The sequence below is a fragment of the Merops nubicus genome, unplaced genomic scaffold (genome assembly GCF_000691845.1).
Source record: "Merops nubicus isolate BGI_N331 unplaced genomic scaffold, ASM69184v1 scaffold11067, whole genome shotgun sequence".
NCBI classification, from domain to species: Eukaryota; Metazoa; Chordata; class Aves; order Coraciiformes; family Meropidae; genus Merops; species Merops nubicus.
In genome coordinates, this window is record NW_008622288.1 from 48,134 (window position 1) to 64,567 (window position 16,434).

Sequence of the window (16,434 nt, forward strand, 5' to 3'; positions counted from 1 at the left end):
TTAAAGGAGGGGGGGGAAGAATCAATTGTTTAATTTCATTCTGAAGGGCAATAGTTCTGTGGATGTGGGAGGTATCTTCTTGTGGACAGTTTCTTTTTCCCATCTCAATCTGCTTATTCAACAGAGTGTGAGAACTGTCTCAGACACTGCACCCCCAGAGATCTCAGAAGATGGGGAGCAGTGGAAGTGGTAGCAATACTTTCTCCTTGGGAAAAGCTGTCTCAGATTTGAGGGCAAGTTTGTGTAAAGAGACCTAAATGTGAAAAGTTATTACAGCAACTTTAAGATTCAGTGTTCAGTTTGGGAATTAGGCGTTATTACAATTTTTTTATTATTATAATATGTTTATTGTGGTCTTCCTTGTAGCTTTTATTCTTCTCCCTTCTTTCCTGTGAAGTACGTATACCAGAGTGTCTATGGACAGGACTGTTGTTAAAAAGTAATAAGCACCTGACAGGATCTCACCTGAGCAGTACAACAGCATGGCTGAAATTTGGAAAATTAATTATAGCCAGTCATTCCCAAAGGAAAGCTAGAAACTCAGGTGGTAGTGGTGGCATTGAAACAAGAAAGAAGCAAGCAACTATAATAGAACAGGACAGATGAGATCCCAAAAAGTAGATTTCCTTACTGTTAGCTCAGCTAGAGGTAAGGCAAAAAAACCCTCAAACCATGTCAAGCTTGACCCTCTCAAGGTTTGTAAGGGCAACCCCATGTTTTAGAAGACAAGCTCTGAGCTGTAGAGATGCAGTTTGGGAGAGGTTATCTAGAATCCTTACAGGACACTTGAGCATTTGCAGTTTGGTATCAACACTGGTGAAACTGAAGGGATGGCATGTAGGCGTTCTGGGGTTTGTTGATATCTTTATAATTCTTGTGCTATCCAAAATGAAGTATAATTGCTGTCAGAAAATGTCTGTAATATCTGTCTGGTTTTTGTCAATTCCTATGTTATGAAAGCTAAATTATAAAGCAGAGATGGGGGAAAAAAGCCTTGCTTTGGGAAGGGAATCACAGAATTTACTGCTCTGTTTTAGAAGTCAGAGTCTAGCATAGGTGATTGAGAGGTGGAATTGGCCATCCAATGGGAGTCCCAGCCAGCCCTTGGTGGTTTAATATTCTAGACAACCATGAAAAAGATGGTGACTAAAAGCTTGGCTGGTCAAAGGGAAGCTTAAAGTTGCATGTGTCCAAGCATAACAGTGATTTGTGTTCCCAGAGGAGTCTTACCAGGTAAACACATAATTTACCTTACCCAGTAAACACATCAAACCTTTGCCTATTAGTAGATGTGAAGAGTTTGGAGCTGGTTGCAGATTCTTTTAACCCATCTAGCTCTTGTGGGAGTTTGGGAAGGAGGATGTGCTCAAAGAGCATGGCTTAGTGTGCTCATCAAGCACAGCTTAATGACTTTGTGTAAAGAAGGGTGCTTAGCAAAGTTCTTGAAACTAGTTGACAGCTGCCTGGCCACACTGGGCTGGGTCCTCCTGTGTGCAGGGAAGGACAGAGGGGTGTCATTAACCTTGCTGCTTTCTGCAAGCAGCTCTTGTCTTTACAAGCTGAGTATTTATGCACACGTTTGGGTCAGGAAGTAGACTGCATCTGCAAGACATTGATTTGGCATGACCTAAACTTGTCTTCATTGCACTGTTCCCATGACACTGGGCTGCTTCCATCCCTTCAGCTATGTGTACTGAGCTCATTGGAAGAGAAATCAGTGTTTCCCAGTGACACTTTGCTGCTGCAGTACTTGTGGTGCTGCCCGGGTTTGGAGTCAGCCCTTCTGTGCTCAGTTGCTTTACACTGGGGTAAAAATACACTAATGTAATACTGAATCAGGTTCTGCATTTTTAAGAGGTGCAGACACTAATTAATTTTCACAGAGCCCCTGCAGATAGAGAAGCTGAACTGCTGAAAGTCGTGTGGTGAGATAGAATTGTGATTAGGATTTCATGTGAGACCTCTTCCCTTCCAGTCCTGTGCTCTAATTTTGTAGTGTAGAAAGCCTTGCCAAAGTAGCCCTGAGTAGCCCTCTGATAAAAAATCTTCTGCTCACAAACGGACAAGAGTGAGGCCTATTACCATGCAGTCTTACATTGTCTGTTCTTCACATTTTTGATAAGCTACAGCACATTTTAATATAATTATTAACATGGCTAATTTGCAGTCACACAGTCGTATCAATAATAATGGAAAGTTGTTCCCAGGTAATAAATTAGCATACAGTATAACTAGCAGAACTATGGTTCTCTGCATATTGTTTCATGATCAAGAATTCAGTAGTTAAATATACACAGCAGTGGGCTGAGAACAAGCTGTTCATTTTTACTGCAAGCAGTACCAGTGGACCAGAGTAATCATAGCTCCCAAAAGCAGGACTGGTTTTATTGATTTTAAATAGGCTTTCATTATAGAACTGAGCCTAGTACAATTGGAAGGAGTATCAGTGCCATTTGTATTCACAGCACTGACTGGTGGGAAGGAGATGGGTCACTGGATGCAGCAGAGAGGATGCTTGTCCCTCAGTGCTACATTCAGTTCTGCTGAAACATCTGAATTTATTTAAAAGAAGAGTACTTCAAGCTTTTTTCATCTGTGGTTAGATTTATTTTTTTTTTTTTTAGAAATGTGGTTAGAGCCAACTAGGGTTGTGAAATTTTAGAGTCTGAGGACTTTCCTGAGGAGTAAAGGTTTTGCTTACTTATTGACATCTGACTTGGGGACAAGTTGTATCCTGCTCCATTTGTTTTTAAAGGACTCTTTGGAAATGTTCATGTCTCTTTCTGTAGATTACTGGAAAAATAAAGACAAATAGCAGATCCAGTGAATAAACTGTGAAGTCTGAGATATTAATGTATTCATGTTATAATTAGTTAAGAACACATGCTGTTGCCAGAAATGCACCATTAATCTGCATGGAGCAGTTTGTGGCTATTTGCTGCTAAATTAGTGACACTTAAAAGCAGTCTTTTTTTATATTGCTATGAATGATAAATAAAATTTTAAATCGGTGACAAAAAAGTATTGTGCATGCTTAAGAAGCAGTCTGTTTTCTTGTTTGGGTTTTGGGTTTGCTATTTTTTTCATTTCTATAAAGGCTTGTCAGTCGATGGACATACACAGAAGTTCATTGAAGCCTTAATTACCAAATACAGTGCAGTTGAAAAAGTTGTACTGTACTTCGTGGTGATGTAAAGACACGTTGCTTGTGCTAGGTTCTCTTCCAGTCCAAGACTTAAAACTACACAGCCCTGCTTAAACATTTTTCCAGTGTTCCTACAGTGGTTTGGAAGGGGGCTAATGGAAATCAATTACAGCTCTTTGTTCTTAATGAGTTTAATACCGACTTTTCATGTTGCTTTATAGATTATTTATTTATTTTTATTAGAACCTACAAGTGAAGGTGAATTACTTCATATGTTCCAGCTAAACCATTATTTTTGTTTTGGGATAGTCTCTCATAACATAATTTGGGATTTTGGGCAGGAGATAGCAGGAAAACTTTGTGTGAACATTTCTAGACTTCGTCTCTTTAAATAAAATGCTGATGTTAAATGGTGAAGCAACTTGGTAAGATACTGAGTGATTGAACCTAGTTACTGTAAAATAAGATCTGGCTGGTTTACTTCATTTTACAGAGCCTGGGCAAATAACTCTTGAATTAAATTGCTTCCTCTTGGTTTCCTCCAGGGCAAGGAGAACCTGCTGTACTGTGCTCTGCTGAGCTGCTGTATTGATTAGTTCTTCAGGTCTAATCTTTACATGGTTATGCTAGTGTGTTTGTTGGGTTTTGATAGTTGTTTTTCTGAAGTTATTGTATTGCCTGGATAGTCCCCTAGTGGATTATGAGAATGTACACATTAATTTCTCTCTCTAACTTCATTTGTTGTAGCCAAATGAAGATAATCAGCACTCATGTAGCGTGTTGGTTAGGAGCGACGGTGATGATCACTCACATAATTGATCTCACGTATCACTGACAGTCACAACTCACATTGTCAAGGTGGATGCCACCTAAAACCGATGTAATTAAGTCCTTGCAGCATCCATTAGCAACACTATATTAGATTCACAGCAACTGTTGTGATTTTTGTTTGCTTCTGCAGGTTGGAAAGTGATTTATAGTTTTAATTCATCTTAATAATTTGTGTGCTTAGGAAACACCTGATATAAAACTTTTTGTTGCATTTAAATTTCCTTGTTATCTGCCTCACAGAGGCATGAATAATAGGGAGCTCAGAATATGAATATATTGGAATGGGGGAAGTATTTCCAAGTGGAGTGCTTATAAGGTTCAGAATGATATATGTCAAATGTTACTGAATGGATAAACATGTGAAGGAACTTTGCCTTGAGAAGCTTGGAAATCTCTTAGTACACTGCCTTCAATAGCTGTGTTAAAAATGCATTTCTATCTAAATACAGGAAATACGATATTTATTTCATCATATTTATTCTATCCTAAGATACAACTTTTTTTCTGGCTGCTGAAATTTATTATACTGGAACTTTGAAATGATGCCGTGTCAGAGCTGGTCTGCGCCAAAAATTGCCACACTCCTAAACATTTAATCATCTGTAAAATGTTTTTGTGTAGTATGAGCATGGAAAGCCTGTTTGTACAAATGAAATTATCTGTATCCTCTGTAACTTAAAGAGTAAATTTGTCAATTTAACAATGAATTCTCATGTTTTCTTGCATACTTGCATAGAATGTTATGATTCGAGGTTAATCCAAACATCACTGAAATGAGAGATCTCCACAAGCTTCTGAAAAGGGTCATAATGTTAGGCTTTTCTGGGCATGCTGAATGTCCACTGTTATATTGTTAATCTTATGTTAATGTCAGGATTTCAGTCTTTGCAAATTACCTGGCAGTATTATAATAAATGTGCAAAGTGACAGTACGTGGTGTTAATAAACATCTTGCAGCCACCTAGCAGGTGTTTATGGTTCAAAAGTCTGCAGAGATCATGAGTGATGTGTTTTGTTTTGTTTTTCCTTTTCCCCTCCTGATTTACACTGTAAGGATGTCAGGATTGCTCCTGTTTGGAATACAGATCTTGGTGCAGTTGCTTCTGTCAGTCTGTCTTGCTGCACTTTCTCGTTACTAAGAAATTGCCACACTCACATTTCCAAAGGTTCAGGTGATGCCTCACCTGATGACTGAATGTGCTTTCACAGCTACTGCCCTTGTTCTAAGCTTACCTCCCTTTGGAGGTGGAGATTTCTTCGAGGAGCACATCCATAGCTCTGCTTGCCTGTGTTCAGAGCAAGGAATGGAATTTATTTTCCTTGATTTGTTTGTTGTGGATTAAAGACAAAATAAGATCTGATTGATGTTTTTAAAAACTGTGCCAGTGTAAGCCTTCAAAGTGTATGCTGGTTATATGCTTGTTGTGCAGGCTATGTAGCATTAATAGCATGGTTTTGATCTAAATCATAACATACTTATCCAACTAATAAGTAGTGTATATTTATCCTGTAACTTCATTAAACAATTCTTTTTTCCAAGGTTGCTTTATAAAAATGCTGAATTGACTGTTGTTTTATTGCTCACTAGTTATGTAAGACTTATCTTTTTTTTTTTAAAGTCTGAAAAAAGTTTTTTAAAACTTACAAGCTCAATAAATGACATGTGATAGAATAGCAATGTGTTTTTCTTTTACAGAGGCAAAGGAAATTGTTCTGAAGGCACAGATTCTGGCTGGAGGGAGAGGAAAAGGTGTTTTCAATAGTGGATTGAAAGGAGGAGTTCATCTAACTAAAGAGTAAGTCTTTAAAATTGAAAAAGCATAAATAAATTGCCTCTGTTGTAACATTTAAGCTGTTTACAATAACTGTGTGAATTTCCTTTAGTATCTTTCAATAAACTAACCTTTTTCATTTGTTTGTAGCCCTAAGATTGTTGAACAGCTTGCTAAACAGATGATAGGGTACAATCTGTCAACAAAGCAAACTCCAAAGGATGGTGTGACAGTTAAAAAGGTAAGATTTTGCCTCTTGAAAGTTGAGGACTCTGTTCAGCTGCAATTTTGCATGAACATGCTGGGGTGTATGAGTCAGATTTATTTTTTTTTCATTCCTTTTCAAACACCTGATTGGCTGCATCTAGTTGATGAAAGAAAAGTTACTTTTTCTTTCTCTGTACGTATTTTGTCTTTGAATTTCAACATACCTAGTAGTGGCAAAGTGAATTCAGTTTTGCCACCTGTGTTGAAGGGAATCCTTTTTCGTAGCTCCATCCCTCATCACATACAAACTAAATGCTGACATGACTGTATATAGCATTAACTGCACATGCTTATTGACATTCTGCTTAGAGAACTACTATATGGATGATTACCTGTTGTAATAATATTATCCATAATTCATTCATCATCAGATTTGGGCAGCTGTTATTTCAAAGGTAGTGGCAGATGACTTTGCATGAGGATGATCTAAATCTTAAACAGAACAAAACAAAAATGAATCTGAAAATAGATCTTTCTGACTTGTTGCAGATGGAGTAAACTATGGTCATGGTAGGGGTTCAGCTGATACCTGGTAATTCATTTACATGTGATGGTGCATGCTGCAAGGTGCCAAAGACTCACTTCAGCATAAATATATTGCTCTAAATAAATATATTGGTCTAAATAAGAGAAACATAGATAGCCCTTCAGCAAGATTCTCCTTTGTCTTAGCAAAATTCTCTAAGTCAGGAAATCCTGGCAATTGCTTTCCTGCTATATATTTTTATCTCTTGATTTGTTTTACTTAGCAAGGATCTTCATACAGGTATGTATTCAAGAGCCACTCTGTATTTGATGCCAGGAGATAATTTGGCATGAGCTGAAAAGAGCTGCAGTTCACTTTTAATATACTGTGAACAGCTTGGTATATTAGCATCGAAGGGGAACACCTGTCTGGAAAGATACTGTCTAATGAGGGCTGGAGGAAGGTGCTCAGGCAGTTCTTCTCCTGGGGAGCAAGGAGAGCAGATTACCATCACTCCTCAAAGTTCTTGTTAAAAAGAAATACTGGATATTTAAAAGAAGGAACAGTGTTACCATTAAGGCATGTCTGTCAGCGTTGATAATACTAAGGATGTAAAAAAGGATATACATTTCCCATACTAAGGCATATTGCTTTGAAAATTTTGTGTTGTAAAAGCAGCTTTCTTTTATAAATTCTTTGGGTTTATTTTTTTGCCCTAGTTGTCCTGCTTTGAGTACATCAACACAGGAGATTTCACTCCTTTGTCCGAGTGCAGGTCTGTTCATTCATTTCCATATTCAGTTCTGAAAAAGAAACTTCTAATTTTCTTTGAAATTAGTAGCAATGATAGAAAGGTGTTGGGGCTTTTTCGAAATGCGTTATTCAAAGGATTTACATTAAGATGACTTTTGTACTATGGATAGGATATCTGTAGAAGATTTAACATGTAATTGCTTTCCTGCCCGTGCACACATTACTTGTATAATTAAACAACAGTCAAGAGTAAGCAGCTAGGGCATATGTGAAGTTGAAGGTGAAGATTGCATTACTGAACTTGAGGTCTTTATTTTGGTGGTTCAGGAAAGTATATAGCCTTGGTTGACTGTATTTTTCCTTTGCTGTAGAGTTTCACAGAAAATTTTCATGACACAGCTTGTAAGTATTTTAATATTGATGGGTGGTCAACCAGTGTGATGCATTTCACTGGGAGAAGCTGATCACCTGTTGTCATAAGCTTCCATTCTGATTATAGACTTGGCTTTGAAGAGCCCTACACCAATTTATATCTTCATCACCCAAATGTGTAACAAAGTAATAGTATGTTTTACATTTTTTTGTGTAGGGATCCTGATTCTTGGTAATTTATGGTAAGAGCATACAACCCTGTTTTAAATTAATTATATAAGTTGGGCCAATGATGTGCTAATGGTTTCCCAGTTGCTTGTTAGATAGTGAATAAAGTGTGTTTAAAATTATGCATGTAGATCATCAAAAACCATTTTCCAGAAAAATTAATGCCTTTTAAAAGCGTTTTTTTCCCCCCAATGTTAGCTCCCTCTAGGATCTACAAATTAGTTAAAGGAGCTGAGACATTCATGTTTGTAGTATTAGGACTAAAATGTCAAACTCTGAAATTTTAATCAAGGAGCAAACTACAGTAATATGATTAAAAGTATAAGTTTAGCAGTATCTAAGATGTCATTTAGTGCAATGGGTACTTAGTGCACAAAAGATGTTGGACAGACTCTTCAAGCTTGCTAAGAGCAGTGGGGGAGTCAAGAAGTAATAGCTGGTATTTTGTTCTGTTTCAAGGCATACACTTTCTGTATGCTTGAAAATGTGTGTGTAGATAGTCAGAAAATTGCAGTTCAGGAAGAAAAGACATGTTTTTATGTTTTGTGGATTTTAAACTTTTTGGTATTTTAGAAAGTTTGAGTGAACTAATTTTAAAAAATTTAGGTAATAAACATTTTTCACAAAGAAAATAGTTATTAAATCACTTTCTGTAAGGCAATCAATGAACTAGTGTCAAGTCAGGGAGTGGAAGCTGTGTACCCTTTACATGTGTTAGTAAGGAAGGAATAAAAAAGAGACATTTTCTACAATTAGAGTAATTATGGAGCAGAAAATGGAGTTTTCAGCTTTCTTTCTTAGCTTGTGCACCTACAACAGAATTTAGAGCATGTTTGTGCTTCTTTAGATTGATGTTTCTTAAATAAATAGCAATCTCCTCTGTTCCCTTGTTACTTGGAAGCTATTTTGTGAGTTTACATAAAATCCTCTTATGGCAACTTGGAATTTGGAGAGCCTGGTTATCTGAGAAGACAGTCTTCTCTTATCATGACAACCTGAGAATTTGCTACCTGTGTTTTCTCTCCAAGCAATAACAGAATTAACATTTTGAATATTTGATTCCGTATAGAAAAGCTGCTATGGTTACCCTCATGACATTAGATATGTGACTTAAACTTTTAGATAAGCATTTGTTTTTAAGAAGGAAAGCTTGAGGTTGTCAGGAAGTTTTAAGGAAAAATGTTTTTTTTTCCCCAGGACAAGTATAAACCTGATGTGGTAAACAGATAATGATGCTTCATATTCTTTTCATAAGCAAAACAAAATATGAGAAAAGTAAACAGTCTGTACCTTCATTTCACTAATCTTAACTGTTCATTAATGCATTTGCTTTTGGTTTGTCATGTAAATCATGGGTAGATTTAAACACATAATATTTAAAGAACGAACACCAATTTCCCTGGCGTTGCTCTGCAACAAGCAGGGAGGATGGTGAAGGAAAGTAACTGGGTTTTTTTGTTGGGAATAATGGGAAATGTTACACAGTCTGACAACTTTTACTCTCCAGTAAGCTTGACTACTACAAAGCAGACAGACTCTGGAAAGCTTTGTGAATTAAGATAGAGAAGTAGCTGACAATGTTGATGTGCTTAATTAGTAATAGTGAGGACAATCACTTGGGTTGGAGGTAGGAGTTGAAAACACCCCTGATTTATTAATGTGAGTTCCATCTGCTGTGCTTGCAAATTTGTTGTTCAAGACTTGTTGAGTGGATTTCCATCCTAAGTCTCACCCTGATCCTGAGAAACTGTGAATAGCTCAGAAAAGATCCAGTAGGACCAGCTGGATTTATTGGCCTATGTCTGAATCAGTTGACTCACATCTTTCAGATGCATTGATGCAGGATATGTAAGAAGCTGAAAACATGCATGCAGGTAAAAGGACTAGTAGTAGCAAATGAAGTATGCTTTCCATATCTTTGCTCATTAATTTGACAGATCTTAGCAGGTAGCCAAGCTGTTTCTGAAGTTGGCTTTTAGCATCCCTGTATAGTACCCTAAAATAGGCAGATGCTTTTAAGTAGCATGTTAGTTTTCAACATTCTTAGTTGTGTTCTTCACCCTAGTTTTCTTTAGTTTGCTTTTGAACAGTCGCTTGTTTGAGCTATTCCTTTACATCACCCTGTGTGCTATGAATAAAGCAAGGTAAAAGTAGAAGGAAACAAAATTTCCTACAAAGCAAATTTCTTCCGAGCCAGAAAACCTATAAAGAAATAGCATCTTTCCTTCCATTCTGAGCACACAGGGCTTTATTTAATTCCTTGTCTCTTCCTTTTTTTATTCTGTCCTGTTAAGATGTATAGCCTGGCAGAAGGTACGTACATTCTTTCTTATGTAATCCAGAGTAGAATGTCAAAAAAACGACTTGGGTGAAAGTGTAGTGCATCTGTCTTGTTTATGGTCCTTGAACTATGAAAACCCCAGGAATACTTATTTGATGGAGCACATCTTGCTTGGTAGGCAGAGTTTTAAGTCTGCAGGTGTATACATTCCTCTCAGATCTAAGGAGTTTGAACTGCTGACTGACAAAATGAGTTTCACCTTATGTTTAATTCAGAGTGATGATCTTTGTCTGCCATCGTTGTTCAGAATGGTCACTTTGTTAGAAAGACATTGCCACTTAATCCTTTCTAATTGTATTAATGTTAGGGGAGAGATGAAGTCAGTGAGATGATGGCACCTGTTATGATCATAGGAATAATTAGTAATGATCCTATGCAGATTTTTTTTCTTCTGAAGGTGACAAAGATTTGGGGGAATTTTGTGCTTTTTTGCATCAAAACATAGTTCTGTGAGGCCTTTGCCAAGTGTAAACCTACTTAATCTCTGAAATTGCTTCAATAGTTATTGTTAAACTCTTACAAAAATTGAACGTTCAGATGAAGAGGAAGGTATAGTTATTGTAATGCTAAAATGGACAGAATTTTGGCCTGTTTTTGGAAGGGGAGAAAAAATGGTAACAAAGAATTTATATGGGCTATTTTCACTCCAGTTTTAATGGGAGTACTTACAGATTCCAAACATGCAGGATTTGATTAATCTTTTTTTTTTTGTTGCATGCTGAGGTATCTGTCAGCTACTGGTACAAATGGACTCTGTTGTTTATAGTAACAAATAGAAATTAGTAGCTCTTTGGAAAAATTCATTTTTGTATTTCTAGATTGTGCCAGTATCTGAAGATCACATATATCCTTGTCTCTGTAAACTGGAAATAAAAGGCTGCATGGTAGAACTATCTGTAAACCCATTTCTTTAGGAAATCCTTAGGTAGTGCAGGGATTCAGTGCTGACATTATCAGTGTTGGATGGCTTTCTGTCAGAACGAGGGGGAGAACTTAAGCCTGAGGCTTTACTGGTGAGGAGTGGTGCTGCTGCTGAGGTGCACCTGAAGGCAAACATACCCTCCTGTTACATCTACATGATTTGCACACTGGAGTCCCTTGTGGCTCAAGTTTTTCTAGGAGCAGCGTGTTAAAGTGGGTGTTGGGAGTAAAGAGGTAATATGGAGGTTCCCTTTGTGGGTACAGGAGCAGCTCTGATTCTCTTCTTGGGAAAACCCCAACAATTAGGTGTTCATGGCTTACAACGCTTGTTACATGGCCCAGCGAGAACAGCAGCATCAGAGGAATTCTTTTATTTAGAGAGAGAGGATTTCTTGGGAAAAAGATCAGTGGGTTGTAGTATCTTGTAAAAGCAGCGAAACAAATGTGTCTTTTCAGGAAAGTATCAAACTGCTGCGTTTTCAGGCAGTGCAGAAAACGTGAGACACAATGTTCTCTGCTTCAGCAGCTAGATGGACCAGTCACAACTGTTGCTGGTTTTTTAATTTTTTTTTTTCTTCCCTTTTTATCATTTTTAGGTGATGGTTGCAGAAGCACTGAATATTTCCAGGGAAACGTACTTTGCCATTTTGATGGACAGAGCCTGCAATGGACCTGTTATGGTTGGCAGTCCACAGGGTGGTGTTGACATAGAAGAAGTCGCAGTTACTAGCCCAGAACTTATCTTTAAGGTATTAAAATAATATTTTTACATGAAAAGTTTTCCCTTGCCAGTTATCCAAAATAATGGTGTTTCCCTCACCCCCTTTCTCCTTCTATTTTTTTTTTCTTCTTCCATATATGGGAAGAAGACAGTAAGAACAATAAAAATTGTGTTTCCCCAAATAGGGGATCAGACCTGTCACTTAGTAGATAAATAAAACATGTTTAATATCTGACTTCTTCCGTGTATGGGAAGAAGACAGTAAGAACCATAAAAATTGTGTTTCCCCAAGTAGGGGATCAGACCTGTCACTTAGCAGATAAATAAAACATGTTTAATATCTGATTTTGTTAGGGTTTGTGTCTCCAGCTCAATTAGAAAAAGAGCTTAAACCTGGCTGTTGTCTGATATGTTAAACTTAACATCTGAAATGTTTTATGAGTGAGTTTCACTTTCAGGAAGGTACATTTTTTTTTTCACAAGTGGGTCAGTGCCAATATGGTTATTGTTTCTGTGGTTGTTTTTTGTTCTAAATGACAGGGTTGTTAATTATTTCTTTGTACCTGGATGACTTTAGCATTTGAAATCCAACTGTTGTAAGTGCTTTCTTAACAATGACTAAATGAAGTATTTTTAATGTTACTGTGGCATGATAATTAGTAGACAGGCTATTTATCTGGGAAAATAATTGATACAATCAAGTATAATTATTCAAAAATTGTAAAAATATTTAATATGCATTTTTAAATTATAGCAAATTCACAGTGTTACTGGGCAGTGACACCCATTGCCTTGAAAATCTTCCAGAAGATGTCATAAAAATTAACAGACTAAATATTCGTCAACGCCATCTGTACAGTAATTAAAAGTGAAAACTGGTGTCACATTGTCTTGTCAGCATGCCACCCTGAAGAATTATATATTTTTTGGAAGGACTCTTTTCGTAGTTGGTGTGGTAATTATAACATCCCCTATAGGCAGCTGCTGTAGCCTCAGCCTCAGAGAGCTTTGGCAAACAGCCATGCTTTAATTACTAATTTGCAAATATATACTAAGTGTTTTCCTTTTGAAGTTTTAAATCTCCATTCAGCTTGCATATTTAGTTATATTTATGCATGTTATTGTTACAGGAGGAAATAGATATTTTTGAAGGCATAAAGGATCATCAGGCATTGCAGATGGCAAAAAATTTGGGTTTCAAAGGACCTTTGCAACAGCAGGTACCTTGTCTCTACTTCCTCAGTTTTTGCTGAAGACTTTTTAGTGCAGCTAAGCTATAAATGCTTTCCAAATAGACATGAAAGGTGAAAAGTCTCTTAGATCAGGGCCATTTAAACATTTTAAATACTAAATTGCACCTATATAATTGTCATCAGGCTCTAGCAATTTGAATAAGGGCCTTATCTTTCCAAGGTTAAAGGATTCTTTTGATTTCACTGGAATTCCACTGGAGCTTAGTGAACTATGTGGGTAGAGATTTTGGGGAAAATTTGGCCCTTAATATGAGGAGAAATAAAAGTGTGTCACTCTGTGTAATTGAAACCTTTTTGCTTTCGCCCCCCTGCCCCCAATCTTCAACTCAAGACCAAAGGCTGCCAGCTTGTTGTCTCTTTTCTATATATATGTATTGGAATTTCATATTGTACACAAATATGCAAGATATTTTGCCTTTATGAATCATTTTGCGGAGAAGAGAAAGCTTGTTGAAGCTACTCTTGCCTGTTGTGGTTTTTTTCCATAGTATCAAGCTGTCGTTTTTGTAGAACTCCTTTATTTTTAATTCAACAGTTTTAATTATTTTCTATCCCAACCGTGCAATTAACAAATGCATAATCATTAAGTTGATTAACATGTTTGAAGATTTAGCTGTATATCTAATGAGGAGGAGTGATTATGAAGAACCTTTCAACCCTTGAAGAGTTCTGGTACTTAATAATTAACAGCAGTATGTGGACTTTTCAACAATACATTTAAATAATGCTGCAGTGAATGCTTTTCTTTCCTTGTGCTGTCAGCTCAAAGGAATTTACTGAAGCATAGGACCATAGTTTTTATTCAGACAAATCCTAGTATTTACTTATACATTCACTCTTTCTAGGGTGGGATTTTATGCTGTGCCTCAAAGAGACTTAGTACTTGTAGACTGTGAGAAAGAGAAATGTTGGCATTAAGCTGCCCAGTTCAAAGAAGTGCTGGGAGATGGAGCAACCCTTAATAAAAGTTCAGCAGTTCTGGTGATATGCTAAAATCACAGCAGTGTACTAGGGCAACAGCAACTTTTTGGGTTGCCCAGAATCAGTGTGGGGTTGCATGGTGGGGCTCCCTCCCTAGGATTACTGTTGAGAGCCTTACCCATGTGGTATTAGGGTAATTTGTCAGCTGGAGTGTTCGTGCCAAGGAAACTGCTGCCTTGGTGGGTGCAGATTTAGAACTGATTATTTTTCTCAAGTTGAAAGTAGTGAGAATGCTTCAGCTGATGACTTTTGAGCAGGGAAGACTCAATAAGCAATTTGTATGTTGCCTCCAAACTGTAACTCTTTAAAGAGGCTTGCATGCACTGATCCCAAATGTGGACACAGCACTCCATGTCAGCACTGAGTGGAGGGAGGCAGGAACATCCCTCACCAGGTTCTTCCTGACGTAGTGCAGTGTAGGGATTGAGTCTTTCCAGTCACAGTGGTTTATTTTTGTATGAATGACGTTGTAGAAGAAAGCTGACTTCTGTTTTATTTTTTCTTCTCATTCACTTTACTTATTAGGAGAGGTCCCAAATATTTTTGGTTCATGTACTTCAGTTAACTGATCAATAATGAAGGAACAAACTTGGTTCTTTATTAGTGTACTTCTTCATCTGCAAACTTATTTCAGCTAATAGGTTGTCAGTGTGTAATGAATCAAAGGGAATTTTTTTTTAATGCATGTTCATGTTGCTGTTGTTTAAGTTGTTCTATTAATGGAAGAATGTTGTAAGAACGAGTTCTTGGAAGTTAATTTCAGTCAGCGATGGATGGAAAGGAGTAATAAGGAGCAAGCAAGAGGATCTTGTAAGGAGTAAACAAGTGTGGTTCTGACATATTTTCTTCCAGAAAACATTTCAGACTGATGTAGGGAAGAGAAATGTGTGTTTTTTCTAAAATAATGTGACTGCTTTATGGTTTCTGCATTTAGACCAATTCATATGAATACAACTTAGATCTCAACATATCTGAGTACATCATGAAGAGCTGTTAGGCACTTTTCAAATTAAACTTGACATAGTAATCACGCTGTTAATTTTGTAGAAAATCTCCAGTTTATGTAGTCTTTACATACACATTTACAAAATCTTATGCAGTATCATAATGCTGCATTATAGCTGTTTTAGATACTATAGAAAGATGATTAAGAAAACAGAAGTAAAAGCAGTAGTTATCTAAAGCTAGTGTGCAATTTAATACATTAAAAATGATCAATAATAGTTTTTGTTTGCCTTGAAAACATGAAATGTTGTTTTATTTGTGCAGTAATTGTAAACCACTTGATCATATTTAGGCAGCAGATCAAATTAAGAAGCTGTATAATCTTTTCTTGAAAATTGATGCCACTCAGGTTGAAGTGAATCCCTTTGGTGAAACTCCAGAAGGGCAAGGTAAGAAATCGAAGGCAACAAATGAATGTGTTATAATTCTTTATTTATGCAAACTATAAATTAAATTGCATAGAAGGCTGTAGTAAAAACTCTGCATTAATTTCATTTTGTAATGCAATTTAAACAACATTCATAAATAATCCCTTGGCAGATTTTACATTTCAATACTTTTTATTTCATCCAAATACTGGAGGTATTGGCTTCTCTATGTTATACTTGGTGAGAAACAGCAACATTTTCTGCTCTTCTGCTCTTTGTACAAAGTGGAGTTTTTTCTTGGTTTTATTTTGGGTGTTGTTTTTTATTTGTTTTTTTTTGTTAATGCTGTTATAATTACCGAGAGCATGAGGAAAGGAACTTTTTATTTTACATTTATAAACACTTGGGTGAGTTCAAATTTTAAGTGCCTCTGCAACCTACTAAAGCACATTGAATTTGGGAAGTACTGGTGGGTGCTTCTTGAGTGTTTTTATCTATGTTTGTCAAAAAAAGACAATACCTGCTTTTCACCCACTTTATAAGCTATGCTGACAGATTACAGTGGAAATTAGAGAATGGAAAGAGAAAGCTTTTGCCCATTTAACAGACATTAGGAATGTGGCTGCTTAATTACTCTTCTGGAAACTTTTGAAAAAAGAAAAGTTTTTTGAAAAAGAAAAGTACCAACTGAAAGAATTAGCATTTTTAAAATATTTATGTGCCCGTAGCTAGTTTGTAAAATAAACAACTTTTCACTAAAAATAGGTATTTTTGGCTCAATTGGTGAGGAATTCAGAAGCTGAATTGTGGTTGCAAACTATGCTGTCTCTTTCCATTGTCCAACCTTGTTTTTCCCTTTTTATTTAAAAAAAAACAAACAAATAAATGCAAAAGATTTGGCAGAGGACTGTCCATAGCTTAAAAAGAAAATTCTGCTGGTAATGAACTCTGAAAAGCTCCAAAAGATGTAAAACAAAGCCAAAGCACAGTTTGAATTGAACCTAGCTAGG

At 36.6% G+C, this 16,434-nt stretch overlaps 1 protein-coding gene across 1 annotated transcript in view; it reads left to right on the plus strand.

The window, feature by feature from the left end:
• Positions 1–15,445, plus strand: part of SUCLG2 (succinate-CoA ligase, GDP-forming, beta subunit) — a gene marked incomplete at both ends in the record, with an annotated part of 39,898 nt that extends 24,453 nt beyond the window's left edge. Inside the window, 5 exons of the mRNA XM_008944732.1 lie at positions 5,673–5,772; positions 5,899–5,989; positions 11,693–11,845; positions 12,948–13,037; positions 15,349–15,445. Coding sequence (XP_008942980.1) covers positions 5,673–5,772; positions 5,899–5,989; positions 11,693–11,845; positions 12,948–13,037; positions 15,349–15,445 — 531 coding nt within the window. The remainder of the gene's footprint in view (positions 1–5,672; positions 5,773–5,898; positions 5,990–11,692; positions 11,846–12,947; positions 13,038–15,348) is intronic.
• Between the last annotated feature and the right edge of the window lie 989 nt (positions 15,446–16,434).